This window comes from Aplysia californica, unplaced genomic scaffold, assembly GCF_000002075.1.
Source record: "Aplysia californica isolate F4 #8 unplaced genomic scaffold, AplCal3.0 scaffold00909, whole genome shotgun sequence".
NCBI classification, from domain to species: domain Eukaryota; kingdom Metazoa; phylum Mollusca; class Gastropoda; order Aplysiida; family Aplysiidae; genus Aplysia; species Aplysia californica.
Window position 1 is genome coordinate 254,396 of NW_004798179.1, and position 16,048 is coordinate 270,443.

General features: G+C 40.9%; 1 protein-coding gene across 1 annotated transcript; it reads right to left on the reverse strand.

The window, feature by feature from the left end:
* Window positions 1-2,681: 2,681 nt before the first annotated feature.
* LOC101858746 lies at window positions 2,682-15,915 on the reverse strand. The gene is made up of 3 exons (XM_005110555.2): window positions 14,909-15,915; window positions 6,651-6,821; window positions 2,682-5,537 (listed from the first exon to the last, which is right to left on the reverse strand). Exons 1-3 carry the CDS (start codon window positions 14,947-14,949, stop codon window positions 4,511-4,513), a joined length of 1,239 nt encoding a protein of 412 aa, XP_005110612.1. The 5' UTR covers window positions 14,950-15,915; the 3' UTR covers window positions 2,682-4,510.
* Window positions 15,916-16,048: the final 133 nt, after the last annotated feature.

A 16,048-nucleotide genomic window follows, 5' to 3' on the forward strand; every position in this document is an offset into this window, starting at 1 on the left:
CACACACACACACACACACACACAAACACACATACATACACCTGCCCTATTTTCCTCAAATTACCTAGATGCAAATAAGTGATTTGAAATCAGTAGCAATGGGAACAAAGGTCAACAACAATGGTGAGTGACCAACAGGCAGCAATGTCATATATGTCTTCCAGAAGACTGAGATGATAAACAGAAGAGAAGTGGTTAAACACAGGAATTTTTGTTTAATCCAGGGAGAACTGTATCTGGGGGTATGACCAGGAATAAAGACTAAAACTTTGAATATCGCCATTGCATCTCGACCAATGTTTATCAATCTTGTTAAAGGCAGCACCCATTTTTGCCACCTTTAAGAGACTAAACTTTCCATATCACCCACCTACATTATTTTATTTCCAAGTGAGGCATTAAAAAATACCTGCTTCTACCCACGTAATCCCAACTGCCCACCAAAATTACCAAATAGTCCACTAGAGGGCGATACTGCCCAAATTGGAAAGGGCTCATCTAGACTCTCTAAACTCTCTTTGACTCTGATTTTATTCATCGTATAAGTATAAGCTGAATAACACAACAGTAGCAAGACTAAGATACCGGTACTTGATAAAACAGACTCCCCCATGCAAGAACTGAACTTGCATCTTGAGAGAAAATGAAGGGAGCCTTACCATTACACCAGATGTTGCGGACAAATCTTGAAAAACTACTAATCAACTACAGAGTCACCAAAATAAATAGAAAAAAAAATGCAAATGTAGCAAGATTGTGCAAAAGCAGAGTACATAAACATGATAACAGTCATTTTGATGTTGGGGGAAAAAAAAGCAAAACAGACAGCCGGAAAGAACAGACAGGGAAGAAGTATGACCTACCAATAAAGCCCTTCAAAGTTTTAGTAAGAGTTTTAAAGCACTTGAAACACAACAAGACATAGATTAAACAAGTGGTAAGGACTGGAGGTATTACAAGAGAGTAACATCTCTGTTTTAGTAGAGGTTTTACGGGGCTCGCAACTGCATAAGGTCATATGAGCTCCAAGGGGTGGATGTCAACAGAGAAGTCCTTACAGGGAATCAGACACAAAAAAAGAAGAGAAGGACAAATAGATATTTGATAGAAAAGAAGGAGCAAACCACATCAGAGCGCCCGCCAACCAGCCACAATGCCCTCTACTAACGACCTGCAGGACAAAGAGACATTGACCACAGAAATACAAACTTGAGTACTCAAGGTAACAAGAAAGCAGTCAAACAAACAAAAAGCAAGTGATGTACTCAAGAGCGGGATCTTAGGGATGACTTTTGTATAGTAAAATTTCTGGGGGTTTTTACAACAGCCGGATCTTAACGGGAGGAGCTACCCTTGAGGACCATTTTCTATGTTTGTTGTCCGATATCAAATCTAAGTACACATATAAGTTAGACAAAGTAAAATCTCTTGATACGCAATTTTATTTTGGCATAGCTACAACGGTTGCTATGGAAACGGACGACGTCTTGAAAATAAACAATGAATTTGAAATCCCTACGGCTTTCTTATTTCCAGACCAAATTTGACCAAATTTGGTGAGAGTATACCTGAACCAAACCCTATCAGAGTAACAGCAAGTTTTTTTCAATACGTGCAAAAGAAAAAAAAATTATGAGAATTTTCCCAAAGTATAAAAAAACTTTGTCTAAATTTAGGTTGCGTAATCGCTTGCCAAAGGAAAAGTGTTACTTTTTTCGCGAATATCTTTCTGTTACATTGATGGCAGCCTTGCCAACTATGTTTCCTGAAAGTTTCATGTCAAAAGGATAAAAACTAAGGAAGGAGTAGGGAAAACACTGCACAAAAATTACATTTTGTGAAAACCGACAATAATTGTGAAAATTCACTATATTAATCCATCCTCATGTTTTTAAAGGCAAATTACCTGTAGAATAAAGTCTTTCTCAATTGAATCCATGCTATTTTTAGACAAAAAACTGGTGAATCTTCAAAAATCACCCAACATAAAATGTGCATAGCCTGACCCAAAATCTGCAAAATCAAGGGTCGCTCCTCCCCTTAAGTGAACTCGGATCATTTAAGGGGTGGGATCTTAGGCGGAGACTACTGTACAGTATATATACGCTGGATCACTAATTGCACCATGACACCATCAGTTCTTAAATGGTTATTTTCAGAACAACCTCAATGATCACATTATTATTAGCAGACAGCTTTGTTAAGACTTGCATTACAGTAATGACTACCGGTTAGCAAAAGTCTGACAATAAAGATATAAAGACTTTTTTAAAAAAAACAAAAAACATAAAGGCACTTAAACATCCATGGTTATTAAAGCAAACACCACTGTTTTAAATATTCACTTCAAGACAATTGTATTGAAGGATATTCTGCTCAAACATTACAAGTTTCTCAACCTTACTGCTTCCATTCTGAAATTATAGTTAAATCACAATCTTCAAAAAGGAGCAAAAATAAACTCACACATAGATTCAGTTACAACACACCATTGCCTATCACTTTAAACCAGAAAGGCTTTCAAGTTATGCTGTCAAGTTTAAATTCACTACGAACTCATACAATAATAGCCACATTTCACCAGGATCATGTTAGTCTGAAAATAACAACAACAACAACAAAAAGGAGTAGACCCCACATGAGAGTCCAAAACTCCAAAGACCTTCCACCTTTCCTCTTTCTCTCACAACTCAGGACTCACAATTACCTTCAAAATGGGCTCAACCTGAAATATTGCACAATACAAAAGCTTCACATTACATAGTAATGTTACCTGTCTTCTCTTCTCAATCAGTACAACAGCCAACGTTATCAAAATTCAGATAAAGACAGAGGGACACTTGGTAGAAAAAATGTACTGAATGGCATGTTAGGTCAAACAGCAACTTTCTATTTACTGTCCCGCGCTAGGGGCGACCATCCCCGATTAGGCATCCGGCCGGTCCCAGGTGGCAGATGGGGAATGGCCATTGAAATAGAGGTTATCTGTGAATATGTTCAATTAGCAACCCTGGACTAACTGGCAATGCTCTTAACAGGACGTGGCGAGGTGGTAGGTGATAGGTGGCACTACCATGTCTGGTAGATGGCACCACCACATCATGAAATGCCATATATGAGTCAACTGAAGGGAGCACCAAGGGGAAAATGACCACATTAAGTTCTAGTCACAGGTGGGACCCGGTAACAATTCCTCCCTGTGCTCCCAGGGTAGGCCTCAGGACCTAGAGCTGGAGGGCTGAAATCGAAGGAATTGGCCCTAAAGGCAATCGCCAGAGAACCACAATACCATGTAAAACTGTAAAAATGACATTTGAAGACAGTATCTATAGATGGCGCTCGCCCTGTGAGGGCCTACCAGGCAGGTACAGTGCCGGGCTCCAAGCAACTGAGAGGCCTTGCAGGTCACACAGGGCCCTGAGACAGGAAATGTGGCCAACCCCATTGACACCTGTACATGCCAACCGAAGAGCTGAGCAGGACAGCCCAGTTTATATGTATGATAGACTTTACGTGTGACGAGATCAAGAAGAAGAAAGAAAAGATTTCCTGTCAAGTTTACAATTTGAATAAACTGCTAATTATGTGTGGGGAAAAAAAGGAAATTCTACACATTTTAAGTCAATGTTGAGAGTCAGAATACATTGTCCATCAAGGAAACAAATGTCAGACTTATCCTAACTGATTTTCACTGTTTTCATGAGAAGATAAAATGGAAAAAAATGAATTGTAATGGTCTGACCATAACCTCTGGAGTCTGGTAACTCATTTGGTTTATTTCTGTTTTTTTGTAATAAGTCACATGAGAGTGATGGACACAATAAGTATTTTCAGTTTCGGCAGTAAGTAATTTTGAAGTTTGCCCAGGTGGTGGCCAAAGTCTACTCTAGTAGATTTTTGGACCGCCAAAGGATCTTTAGCGTGTGCAACGTGCAAACGATATTTCCTAAATTTTTTTCCCCCTTATCTGAAAAGGCTAGGTGTTTGATCTTACCTACCTTAGCATCAGAGGTGTGGCTGAAAGACAGCAGTAAAAAGGAACCAGGAGTAGCAGTAAAGAGAGTGAAAGAGTCGGGAGTCCAGAGAAGGGTAAAAAGGGGGAGGTGGGTAGAAGGTGGAAATGAAAGCAGATGAAAGAAGATGACTAGAGAGAAGGAAAGGAGGTAACAGAAAAAAATGAAGAACATTTTCTGTCACTACCATGTTTTGAACTTGGGACCAATTGAACGAGAGGCAACCACTGTACTCGTAGACCACTAAAGTCCCCCCCTCCCTCCCCCCCTGGTTATCCCAGTAACTCTTGATGAACAGCACATGAGTTTATACTTTAAACAGATTATTTTATAAGCAAAATGCATGAAAATATAGTGAAGTACTGAAAGAATGCCCTAGAGAAACAGACAAAATCTTAAAACTACTTTAAATATAACAAAAAAAGTGAATTTATAATAAGTTCTTTTTGCCTTCACAAGACTACAATTTTCAAGTAGTCTGGACCAGATTTAAGCATTTAAAAAGTCAAAAACAGAGTGTAATCTTTCAACTTTCTTGGCAGAGGGAGATTGTCTAAATGTCCTAGCTTATTGCAGCGGGCAACTTGAAGTCGAATGCTTTTTCTGGACAGTTCCATTAAACTAAATGGAGCATGTCTAAAGGAGTTGCACAGAGGAGAAATTTTCTGTCTCAAGGCATCAAACTCTGCCAGTTCTGATATCACACTTTGCACACGAGGAAATCTCTCTTTCAAAGTCTCAACATTCTCGCTTCCACCGACAGTAGCACCCGAAAATCCAAACAAACGAACAAGCCCAACGTACAGAAAAGACAACTTTTTTGCCTCGTGAGACAAAAGATTCTTGAATGCCTCACAATCATTGGCCACGTCAAGGGCACAGCATATGGCGTTAAAGCTTGGGGGCTGAAGGTTGTCTCTTGGGTCTTGCACCACCCCCACATTCGGATCTGCACCAGCATTGAGCAACATTTCCACTATTGCAACAAGCTGGTGCTGGGCTTTGCTCAATGCATCCTGGTACCCTGACGCTCGACTGATGTAAGTCATGTTGTGTCGCAGAACCATCAGGGCCATCAACAATGGAGTCAATTTCCCATGGCTGTTGTTTATGTCGGCCGGCGAGAGCCGCTTTAGTAAAATCCGGACACACTCTGAACTCCCTTGCATACAGACCATCTGTAAGGGCGACGCCTCTCTGCCATCATCAGAGAAAGACAACTGCCAGTGTGAGCAATGTCTCAGCAGTACCTTGAGGATGGCAGGATCAGCCAATTCGCATGCCAGCATGAGGGCCGACTTATGATCAAAACTTTTCACGTTCACATCACAGTTCCGAGCAAGCATCAGTTTGAGGGTGACAAAAGCACGGCCATTGTCAACCAGGTGTCGTTGAGTCTTGAGGGTGGTGAGCACAGTATGTATGAGCCGGCCATGGCTTGTGGGTAGGTTGGGGCTGCAACCATTGATGAGGAACAGATTAAGGATGTCCAAATGGCCCAGCTCGCATGACCTCTCTACCGCACTGAAATACAGAAAGGAAAGTAGAAAAAGACAATCATGGACAGCTTTTTTGCGGTTGCTATTTTTTTCAACAGCATACAGAAATGACAGTTGAACAAGACATTCAAGAGCAACTTTTTCTTGTCTGCTTCTTTTTGTCAACAGGAACAACAATCATCAACAAAGACCAGAGGCTTCCTATTGTATTATTGTATAGTCTTAGAAATCTTAAGTCAACCGTCATAAATCTTCTTTATAATTACCATGTAAAACACTTGTATGCTCAGTTACGAAACATGATCAAGGAAAATCAACAATTATTCAGCTATGCTTTCAACATTGTAAGTAAACTCAAAACATTCAATTCTGACTTTTCTTCTTTAACGTTTTCCTTTTTCCTCTCAAAAGTACATTGAATCATTTTGACAATGAATTCATTTTGTAGATGAATGGCAACATGGCATTCTGTTATAGTTGCTCATATTAGAAAGATAAGATTAACCTGGAATGAATAAAAAAATTGGCACAAAAAGTAGAGCGACATTTGACTATAGTGCAGTAGCCTAGTAACTGTGAGTCAGAAATATGGTAAAATAAGACTAAATTTGATAGAAGCTCAGACATAAAACGGGTGTTCACACATATTCCAGACAGCATTGGTTCATTTATATAAAATTGACGAAATCAGAACAAACGTCCATACAGAATTAGAACCAATGAAGACATGCCTGATTTCCAGCTGTGAAATGTAGCGTGATATTTACCTTGAATTAAATTCTTTTCATTACTTGTAAATTCCAACACTTTTCCTGAACCTCATTTTTCTCATATTGCAGACAGGTAGTGAACATTTGTGATATCAATATTATGCAATCACTTTCTACTTTTAGTCAACACATTACATCATATGGATGAGGATGAATCTGAATCTTTAGAAACTTACAGCCAGCTATCCTTGACCTCTCTAGGGGATATAAAATACACAAATTACAGAAGAAATATTCAAATCAATGTGACTAAAAAAATTAAAAGACAAAAGTTACCGAAGAATTACATCCAATCAATGTGACTAAAAAAAACAACTATACTGTAAACTACTGACTACTGGGAAAGGATAGAAACCAAATTTTCTCACCTTTTATTCTTTGTTAAGAACTCTCGAGTGCTGTACTTGGAATTGCGTGGGCATAAAGAGACAGAGAACATGGGCTCATTCTTTGCCCCTTCATGGCCGAGAGCTGACAAAAGACCAGCTACATCATGGCTCTCCACTAAGGACATCAGAGAATTTTGATCACCAAATTGCCTGCAGTAGAGACAAAAACAAGGAAAGTTATTACTTAAGTTTCACAGAACATTTCACGATGTTGCAAAAATTCAGGGAAACACTTGGTCAACTCCAAAGTCATGACTTCTTTAGTCAAGGAACACGTGTGTTGACCAAAAGAGTAGACCATAACAATTGTCTGACAAAACTGATTTCTTTCAAAGAGTGAAAAAGGGAGAGTGCGCACCAGACAATATTAGAATCAAATATGTATAAATTATGTAATAAAAAACAAAACTTTTGTTTCGATTATGTAGTCAAAATGCCTTTCTTCCATTTACCAATTTTTTCGAAAAGCATGCCGCATCTTTTTCTTTTTTAAGTCATCATTCACAATTGATTTTTTTAAAATAAGAAATATCATAGCCCTTAGTATTCTAAAGTTGAAAATAGCACGGTATCTAATTATAGTGGAATCTGCTTAAACCAAAATCTGCGGGACAACTAAATGTTCTTCCATTTAGGCGGGGGGGGGGGGGGGGGGGGGTTGTTTAGAAATGCTCAAATATATTTTTTAAAATTGGGGATTTTATACTCTTTCTGTTTACTACTGTTTTCAAACTTTAAATGTGTGTTTTAAGTGGAACTACTGTATCTTTATAATTCAGTATCCGAACATCATTGTCAGATTTAGAAAGAATGAGGGCAAATATGCACTTTTCTATCTTTTTGAATAAAAAATCCTTAAAATATACCAATAAAACAAATCGTAAATATAAAATAAACAAATAATACTGTAATATCCTTCTAAATTGTTGCAAGTAATATGGCTTTAAAGCATCCGACTAACCAAGAAAACCCTCAGGTTAAAAACAACGAAAGAGGAAAAATAAAAATGCCTTTTAAAAAGTTGACATTCTTCATCAATAGGCTGATTGACTTGATCACAATAATTTGTTTGCCCATCTCACACACACTTACACAGGCACACGCACACGCACACACACACACACACACACACACACACACACACACACACACTGACAAACTCTCCCTCTCTCTCAAATGCACAATCGATGTTTAAAAGAATTTGATATGTGTATCGTATATCATTCAAAATGTCATACATTCTCTATCATAAAAAAAGGAAACATGAAATGAGAGAGTGAAAAAGGTACGGTTGAAAGGGCTCATGCTGTTTTATTTTTTTGTCCTCTAGTCGGCTACTCTGTAACCAAAAAGTTCCACAAAAATCATTTCCACTCGAGTTTAAAATAACGATAAAAACAACTAAAAGACAAAAAAAGGAAAGCCTAAAAAAATGTCGAAACTCTTCATAAATACAGGCGGCTGACTGACTGGATCATAATAATTTGTCTCACTCACACACACTTGTGTATTTCTGTGCTATATTTTGAAGTTGTTTTAATACTTGAAAGGCTTCATGGAAATCATATAGCTCACTGGAGTAGGTGAGAGTCTAAGTAGTCGAACCTGCCTTAACGAAAACCTGTATAAAACGGAAACCTGTCTTAACGGAATCTCCCCGCTCCCCCTTTGATTTATTCCTCTTTAATTACCTGCATAAACGGAAAGAAAAATTCGCTCCCTTCCGAGGGTTTCACCTGCCTAAGACGGAAAATGCGTTGCCCGCTCAGCCCTGATTTGAAACAAAACTCACAAGTTTGGTTCCGCCAGCTCTAAACTTAACGCTATGGCCATGCTGCTGGGCGAGGAAGAGGAGTAGGGGTGCAATTTGGGGGCAGATGTTACCCCATCATCTGAGCCCAGAGCGATGCAGATAGTCAGTGTAGTGTGGGTGTGAAAATGTCCCGACTGCCCGTCAGAACGCTCGAGTAGCCACTACGGAAAGTTTCCTGGGTCCAGAAGCTAGAGGTGTGAAATTACATGGACCAATGCCTGCCGCCCTGGTCGTACGGCCAGCCGAGAAAAGAGTTCCTCGAATTGTTGTTACAATGACGGCAGTAAGGGGTGGCATTGGTGGGAGGGGCTAAGGGTGGAACCAAAGGAGACGTTCAAACATTTCTGTTTTTAATAGGTCAAACAGTGGTCCTCTGGAAAGGCAAGTCCTGGTGGTAATTGGATAAGTAAGACTGACACATGTCATTATCAGACAGGATAGCAAATGAAAGGTGTGAAGTTTTGACCACTGCTAGCCCATCGGACAAGCCATCCTTGATCTGACCGGCTGGGTCTTTGAACCCCCCCCTTCCATCTCCCCCTAAATTCCCTGTCTAAGATGGAAAATGTCTAAGACGGAATTTTTTTCTGGCTCCTTTGCGATCCCGTCTTACACAGGTTCGACTGTACTGCACCAGAGTGAGAGTGGTCTAAAAGTAAAAGTCTGCCTTTACTTCTTACTAATGGGCTGTCAATTTATTCATGCTGGGATCAATGACAATATTATAAAATAAAAAACCAAGTTTGGGATAAAGTTAAGAGGGGGAAACTAGAACTTGTTCATGTTCGTCTATTCGTATTTTTGAAAAAAAAAAACTAGTTCATTTTTTAATTTACTAATGCGCGTGTAACATTGCATGGCACTCCTGTAGCTGTAGGCTAGCAACCAAACAAAACTTTTTTTTTAAAATCCTGATCTAGTAATTTAAAAATAAGTCCCACTCAATCACAATGGTCTATCGCATTGTGTCAGTCCCTCCTCATTAGCCACAGTAACAACAGTAACATGATGCCTGAACTAACAAAAACCAGAAAAATTACTGTGATTTGTAAAATAAAATTTTAGTTTTTGTTGTAATACCTAAAGCATTTGTACAAGAATGTACACAAGAATGATCAAATTAGTACCAGGTAAAAACAAGACGACACACCGATTTAAAACAGAATGTCAGTGTTAGGAAAAAAGTAGAGAACCCGATAACTGCCCACTGTACTACTAATCACAGCCTGTAGACTCCTGGGACGGCTGTCCTAAAGGAAAAGGACGGCTAGTCACTTTGTTCTTTATAATGGGGGGTTTTCGGTAGGCTATCATTTCATTAGTTTTCGGGGTTTTCGGTAAAACGTATACCAGAGAATGCTATTTAGCAGTAGCAATCTCTGCAAAGTCTTTAGAATACATCTAGACAGTTATTTTTTAAACATGAAGCCTGTACAGCAAGCACCTAAGCATGTAATACCTCTGAAATTGGCTCAAATATATAATGCATTTCCGCCATCTATTTTTGTCGCCTTCCGGGGCTTCCCTCACCAGTTGACTGGTCTCACCGTGGTGGGCCCGCTTTGCCGCTTAGCGCGCAATGGGCTATGTCACTAGGTTTAATTGCCGACTGCTTGAGCTGTGCGTGTGCATGTGTGTGCACACACGCTTGTGTGTGTGTGTGCGTGCGAGTGTGTGCGCGTGCGAGTGTGTGTGCGTTTGTACAACTTTGAGAAGAAGGTAAATTTATGGAACGAGAATTGCTAAGATTGTTGTTTATAGATAAAACAAATCAATAACAACAAACAAACACGGTGAGATCTAGTCAACAGTTACTGGCGAGGGAAACCCAAGTCTTGAGAGAAACCCCAGAAGATGACAAAAATAGATGGCGGAAATCATCATCATCATCAATGCCTTTCACCCCTGGCAGGGTATAGGCCACATACAAACTCTTTCCATTTATCTCTGTCCTGAGCCATCCTTCCAAGCTCGTTCCAAATGAGCTTCATTTCTCTCATGTCCCTTTCCATGCATCTCCTCCATGTTTCCCGTGGCCTACCCCTGCCTCGTGCTCCCTGTGGGTTCCACTGCAGTGACTGTCTTGTGATGTTTCCGCTGGGCTTTCTTAAGGTGTGTCCCATCCATCGCCACTTTGTTAGTCCTATTCCTACTTCTATATCCTTTTGTCCTGTCCTTTCCCACAGCTCTTCATTTCTTATTCTATCCTGCCACTTAATTCTTAAAATACTCCTCATACATCTGTTGATGAAAGTCTGGACCCTATTCAGTACTGTCTTCGTTGTCTTCCAAGTTTCGCAGCCGTAGAGGAGCACAGACTTGACGTTGGAGTTAAAAAGTCGAATCTTGGTGCGCAGTGAGATGTTGCTTGCTTTCCAGACTTTTGATAATTGCTTGAAGGCTGACCTTGCCTTGGCGGTTCTTGCTTTAACATCTGCCTCGGTTCCACCTTTACCATCGATGACACTTCCAAGGTAGGTAAAGGAGTCCACTTCTTCAAGGGGAGTGTCTTCCACTGTCACAGCAAGGTTTGAAACTTTTCCTAGCTTCACTACTTTTGACTTGCCTGGATGTATACGTAGGCCAACACTCCTTGATAGGCTGTTGAGTTCCTTGGTCTTTTCTTGCATCTGAGCATATATGTGTGAGAGAGCAGTGCAAGGTCATCGGCGAAGTCCAAGTCGTCCAGCTGCTGCCAATGGATCCATTGTATTCCATTACGTTTGCCTCTAGTGGCTTCTTTCATGACCCAGTCAATTGCCAGTATGAAGAGAAAAGGTGAGAGCAAGCATCCTTGTCGCACTCCTGTCTGTACCCGGAATGGTTCTGAGAGTTGTCCTTCGTGGAAGACTTGGCAGCTTGTTCCATCACAGGTGGCCTTCACAAGCTTGACGATTTTCTCAGGTATTCGAAAATGCCGCATGAGTTTCCACAGAGTTTCCCTGTCCACGCTGTCAAACGCCTTTTCATAGTCAATGAAGTTGACCACGAGTGGTGGAATTCCATTCAAGCGATTGCTCAACAATGGTACGTAAAGTAGCGATCTGGTCCACACATGATCGGTTTTTGCGGAATCCTGCCTGGTTTCCTCGAAGCTTCTCATCCGTTGCCAGCTTGATTCTCTCCAGGAGTATCCTGTTGAAGACTTTCCCAGGTATGGAAAGGAGTGTAATGCCTCTGTAGTTGTTACAGTTGCTGAGGTCTCCTTTCTTTGGCAGCTTGATGAGGTGGCCTTCCTTCCAGTCTGATGGTATTTCCTCCTTTTGCCAAACTTTTTCAAATAGAGCATAGAGAATTTCCACAAACGTATCTTTCTCTGCCTTAAGGGCTTCCGGTGGTATATGGTCGGGACCAGCTGCCTTGTGGGACTTTTTATAGCAGCTGCAATTTCCTCTCTTGAAGGTGGTTCCGTGTCTATTGGGAGGTCATTTCTGGCTGGAAGAATTTCTGGTTGGTTTTCTGGAGGTGGTCTGTTCAGTAGTTGATCAAAGTGTTCTCTCCATCGGTTAAGTTGCCCCTCTGGGTTGAAGATAGTCTTTCCTTCTTTGTCTTTCACTGGTAGAGTGGGCTTGCTGAACCTACCTGAAAGAGTTCTTGTAGTCTGGTGTACAATCCTCAAGTGCCTGTCTGTTGCTGCTTTCTCTGCCTTTTCGGCCAGGCCATTCAGGTAGGTATTCTTGTCCTTCTTGATGGAATTCTTTACCTCCCGGTTTACTTCAGTGTACTCTTGTTGTGCAGCGAGTTTCTCAGTTCGGGTATGGCTGTTGTTGACTTGGGCCTTCAGCTCTCTTCTTCTTTTGACTTTGTCTAGAGAGTCCTGTGAAATCCATTCATTCCTGGTGTTGTCTTTGGGTCCTAGGGTGCTCTGGCAAGTTGAATTTACTGCCTCCCTTAACTTATCCCAGTGTTCGTTGACTTCACATTCATCCAGATCTTGAAGGGCTTGAAATCTGTTCTTCAGTTCCAACTTGAACTCATTCTTCTTTACTGGGTCTTTCAGAAGGCTCACTTCATACTTTAGACGATTTCCAGCGGCGACTTGTGCATATCTTCTCAGTTTTAGTTTCAGCTTTCCAAGGAACAAATGATGGTCTGATGCGACGTCTGCTCCTTGTAAGACTCGGATGTCCTCCAGTGAACGTCTAAACTTTCGGGAGATGCAAAAGTGGTCGATCTGGTTTTCCGTTGTTCCGTCAGGGGAGACCCAAGTGGCCTTGTGAATCCTTTTGTGTAGGAAGATTGTACCTCCATCGACCAAGTTGTTGAATGTACAGAAGTTTTGGAACCTTTCTCCATTGTCGTTTGCCTCTCCTAATCCATGTCTGCTCATGATTTCCTCATTGTGACTATTGTCCGAACCTACCTTTGCATTTAGATCTCTCATGACAATGTTGATGTCCTTACCTGGAAGTTTGTCGATGGCGTTCTGCAGGCGGTTGTAGAAGTCATCTTTATTCTCCACTTCTGCATCATTGGTTGGAGCATACACTTGTATGATGTTCATGTTAATGACCTTCTTCCTACCATCTCTTACCTTGAGTTCTTTCTTAGTTCCAAATGAGGCCATGATGATCCTTGGACCATGTGCTTCCCAGCCCCTGAATGTCTTTTGAGCTGTTTTTGATATGATCATCCCTACTCCTTCCCTGTGTGGTCCATCACTGTCATTTCCTGAATAAACGAAGAGCTCCCCCTCTTTCATTCGCTTCTGTCCAGACTGGTTCAAGTGGGTCTCGCTGATTCCCAGTATGTGTAGTTGGTATCGGTGCATTTCTTGGAGAACTTGTGCAGTGTTTCCAGCCTCATAAAGGGTCCTAACGTTCCACAAGCCGATCCGAAGAGACTTGGACTTGGATGATGGTGGAGGCTTCTGCCGAGCAGCTTCCATGGCGGATATAGGTCATCTATATTTGGGCATATCACAGAGGTGTGCTAGGTGCTCGCTGTTGTAGCTTCATGATTTATTTTATAACCTAGCCTAGACTAGAGACAGAGAATCTAGATCTAGAAGAAATTTCTTTGTTGAAAGTTCTGATGGCCGAATGGACAGCGCGATCGATTGCGTTTGAAGTCATACCATCTTTTAAGAGCGTGGGATCGAATCCTGGTCCTGAAAGTTTTTGGGGTTTTTTTTTGGTCTTCTTCTCCTCTTCCCGACTGACCAACATTTTTTCCCATAATTATAACTTGTTGCTTAGTAGTTGTTTTTTTTTAATATGTACAGTGATGAAGCATTCACATTCTGATTTTGTCCCCAAGGGGAGCTTTTACCTACAAAGTAGGCCTATACTTTTCCTTACTACCAATTTAGCCCTGTTTAAAGTTCAATAGTGGCTTTCCTTGGTCTGTGAGTCAGAAGAAAAAAAAAACTCTCCGCGACCGGGATTCGATGCCACGCTTGGAAGCACTGTTCTCTGAACATTAGAGAACGTAGACAGCTTTAATACTTTCTCTAGGCCTACCGTTAGTGAACGTTGACACTACCCTCCGCTAATTAAAACACAAATTAAAATGTCGAAGCCTAGATCAGGTGACGTCATGTGTGATGTCAAGATACAGAGTGCACGTAGAGAAAAGGTATTGTATGACGACACTGCGGACGTTATTGTTATCCAAGCGTTTTTTTACTTGAAACTTGCTCTGAAATGAAAACTACTCAAATGATTATAATTTTATGAGAGACGAACAAGGCTAGCCTACTTTTGTGCAGACAATCCAATGTCAGAAACAATTTAGATCTAGATCTAGATCTAGATAAAAAATCTAGATCTAGATCTACCCAATATTGATCTGAATTTATAAGGCAACGTCATTAAAAAAGGGAGTCAAATCCTAGTAGGAGGTTTATCAAGAAACTGAGAAAGCTTCCACAATTCAGGCAGAACTAGATCTAGATAGAATCTATTAAAATCATGATGTTGAAACGATGGCTATAGAATCTAGAGTCCAGATCTAGATTCTACATCTAGAAATCTAGATCTAGTACTGGCGTTCCAAATAGCATGGGAGCTATTCAGAATGCGGCGTTTCAAATAGCACGGGAGCTATTCAGAATGCGGCGTTTCAAATAGCACGGGAGCTATTCAGACTGGAATGCGACGTTGCAAATAGCTCACTGCTAATTCTAGAATCTAATCTAATACCCCGCTCAAAATAACTTTTTTGTACAAAAGTGTGTTGTTGGTCGGCCGGCCCTCTGCGGAACTCCTTCCACCTGCTTCCTACTCAATTATCTAAAATTCGGAAGGACTTCCGTAACGAGCGACCACTATGAGACAGAAGAGCAGAATTGAATTGGGTTAGGGTTAGGATGCTGGGGAGTTAACCATACAAATTTATTTTTTAAGCCTCTAGATCTAGATCTAGAATCTAGATCTCTATACTACAATCTAGATCTAGATCTAGATCTAGATTCTAGTCCTACCTGCTGTAGTCATGACAGTGTTGCTTCACTTTCGCATTCATTTGCGTGACTGAATTTACGCACGCCTCCTATACTACTAGATCTAGATCTAGAATCTAGAATCTAGCATTGCATTATATAAAACCATGGCCTAGAAAATCTAGAGATCTATTAATGCCTAGACTAATCAATCTAGGCTAGGCCTTGGGCCTTGATACCTCACATGTGAAGATCTAGATCTAGATACTCTATCAATGTAGAGGGTGGGCGGTTTAGATTGAATTCCTCTCCGGCCTCTCCCGCACATATCTCTAGAGTAGAGTCTACAATCTAGACTCTAGAAAATCTAGACTTGTTGACAACAATAGAGTTCACATAAACAGCATACTGTACTGTCGCTGAACTAGAAAGTCTAGATCTAAATCTAGATAGATCTAGATCTAGAGATCTAGATCTAGAATCTAGTAGTAAGAGAATAGGTTGCGGGTTGCGGTTCACACCCTTCGGCTTCGGAGCAAATCTCAGTGGGGCCTAGGCCTAGATCTAGTCACTAGTCAACAATCAAACTGGCGAGCTGAAGTGGCCTATCAAGCATCAATATCAAGCTCCTCCTTGTTGGGCCTAGAATCTAGCAAGGCTAGGCCAGTTCAGTTCTAGACTCTAGCTCTTCATTGTAGATTCTAAAGTTCAGTTTTAGCTTTGCCTATTGATGACTGATGACGTCGTCGGTATTCTTGGCCTCTAGCCCTAGGCTTAGGCCCAGATTTTGTTGGGAAGGCTAGGCCTAGGCCTATACGTTCTTATAGTCTCTGGCCGTCTAGGCTGTCATGGTAGTCATCAAGGCCTATTCCTGTCCCCGTCGTTTTATTCAAGAAAAATAGTGAAATTATGCAAACTGAGCTCAAAAATGTGAAATTATGCGATTCTGTTCATTTTAACAAAGAATGATAAAGGAAAATAATAGCTAGGCTATTCTATTTCGAATCCCGAATCCAAGGCCCAAGACAGCCTATTCAAGTCGTTGTAATAATACATGTAGATCTAGATCTAGATTCTAGATCCACAGAATTCTACCAGAGAGTTTACAGTAATACTAGAGAGACGGCACTTCGCCCGGATGCGCGTATCTGGGTCACCAGCTGATCGTGGAGAAATGCGCGG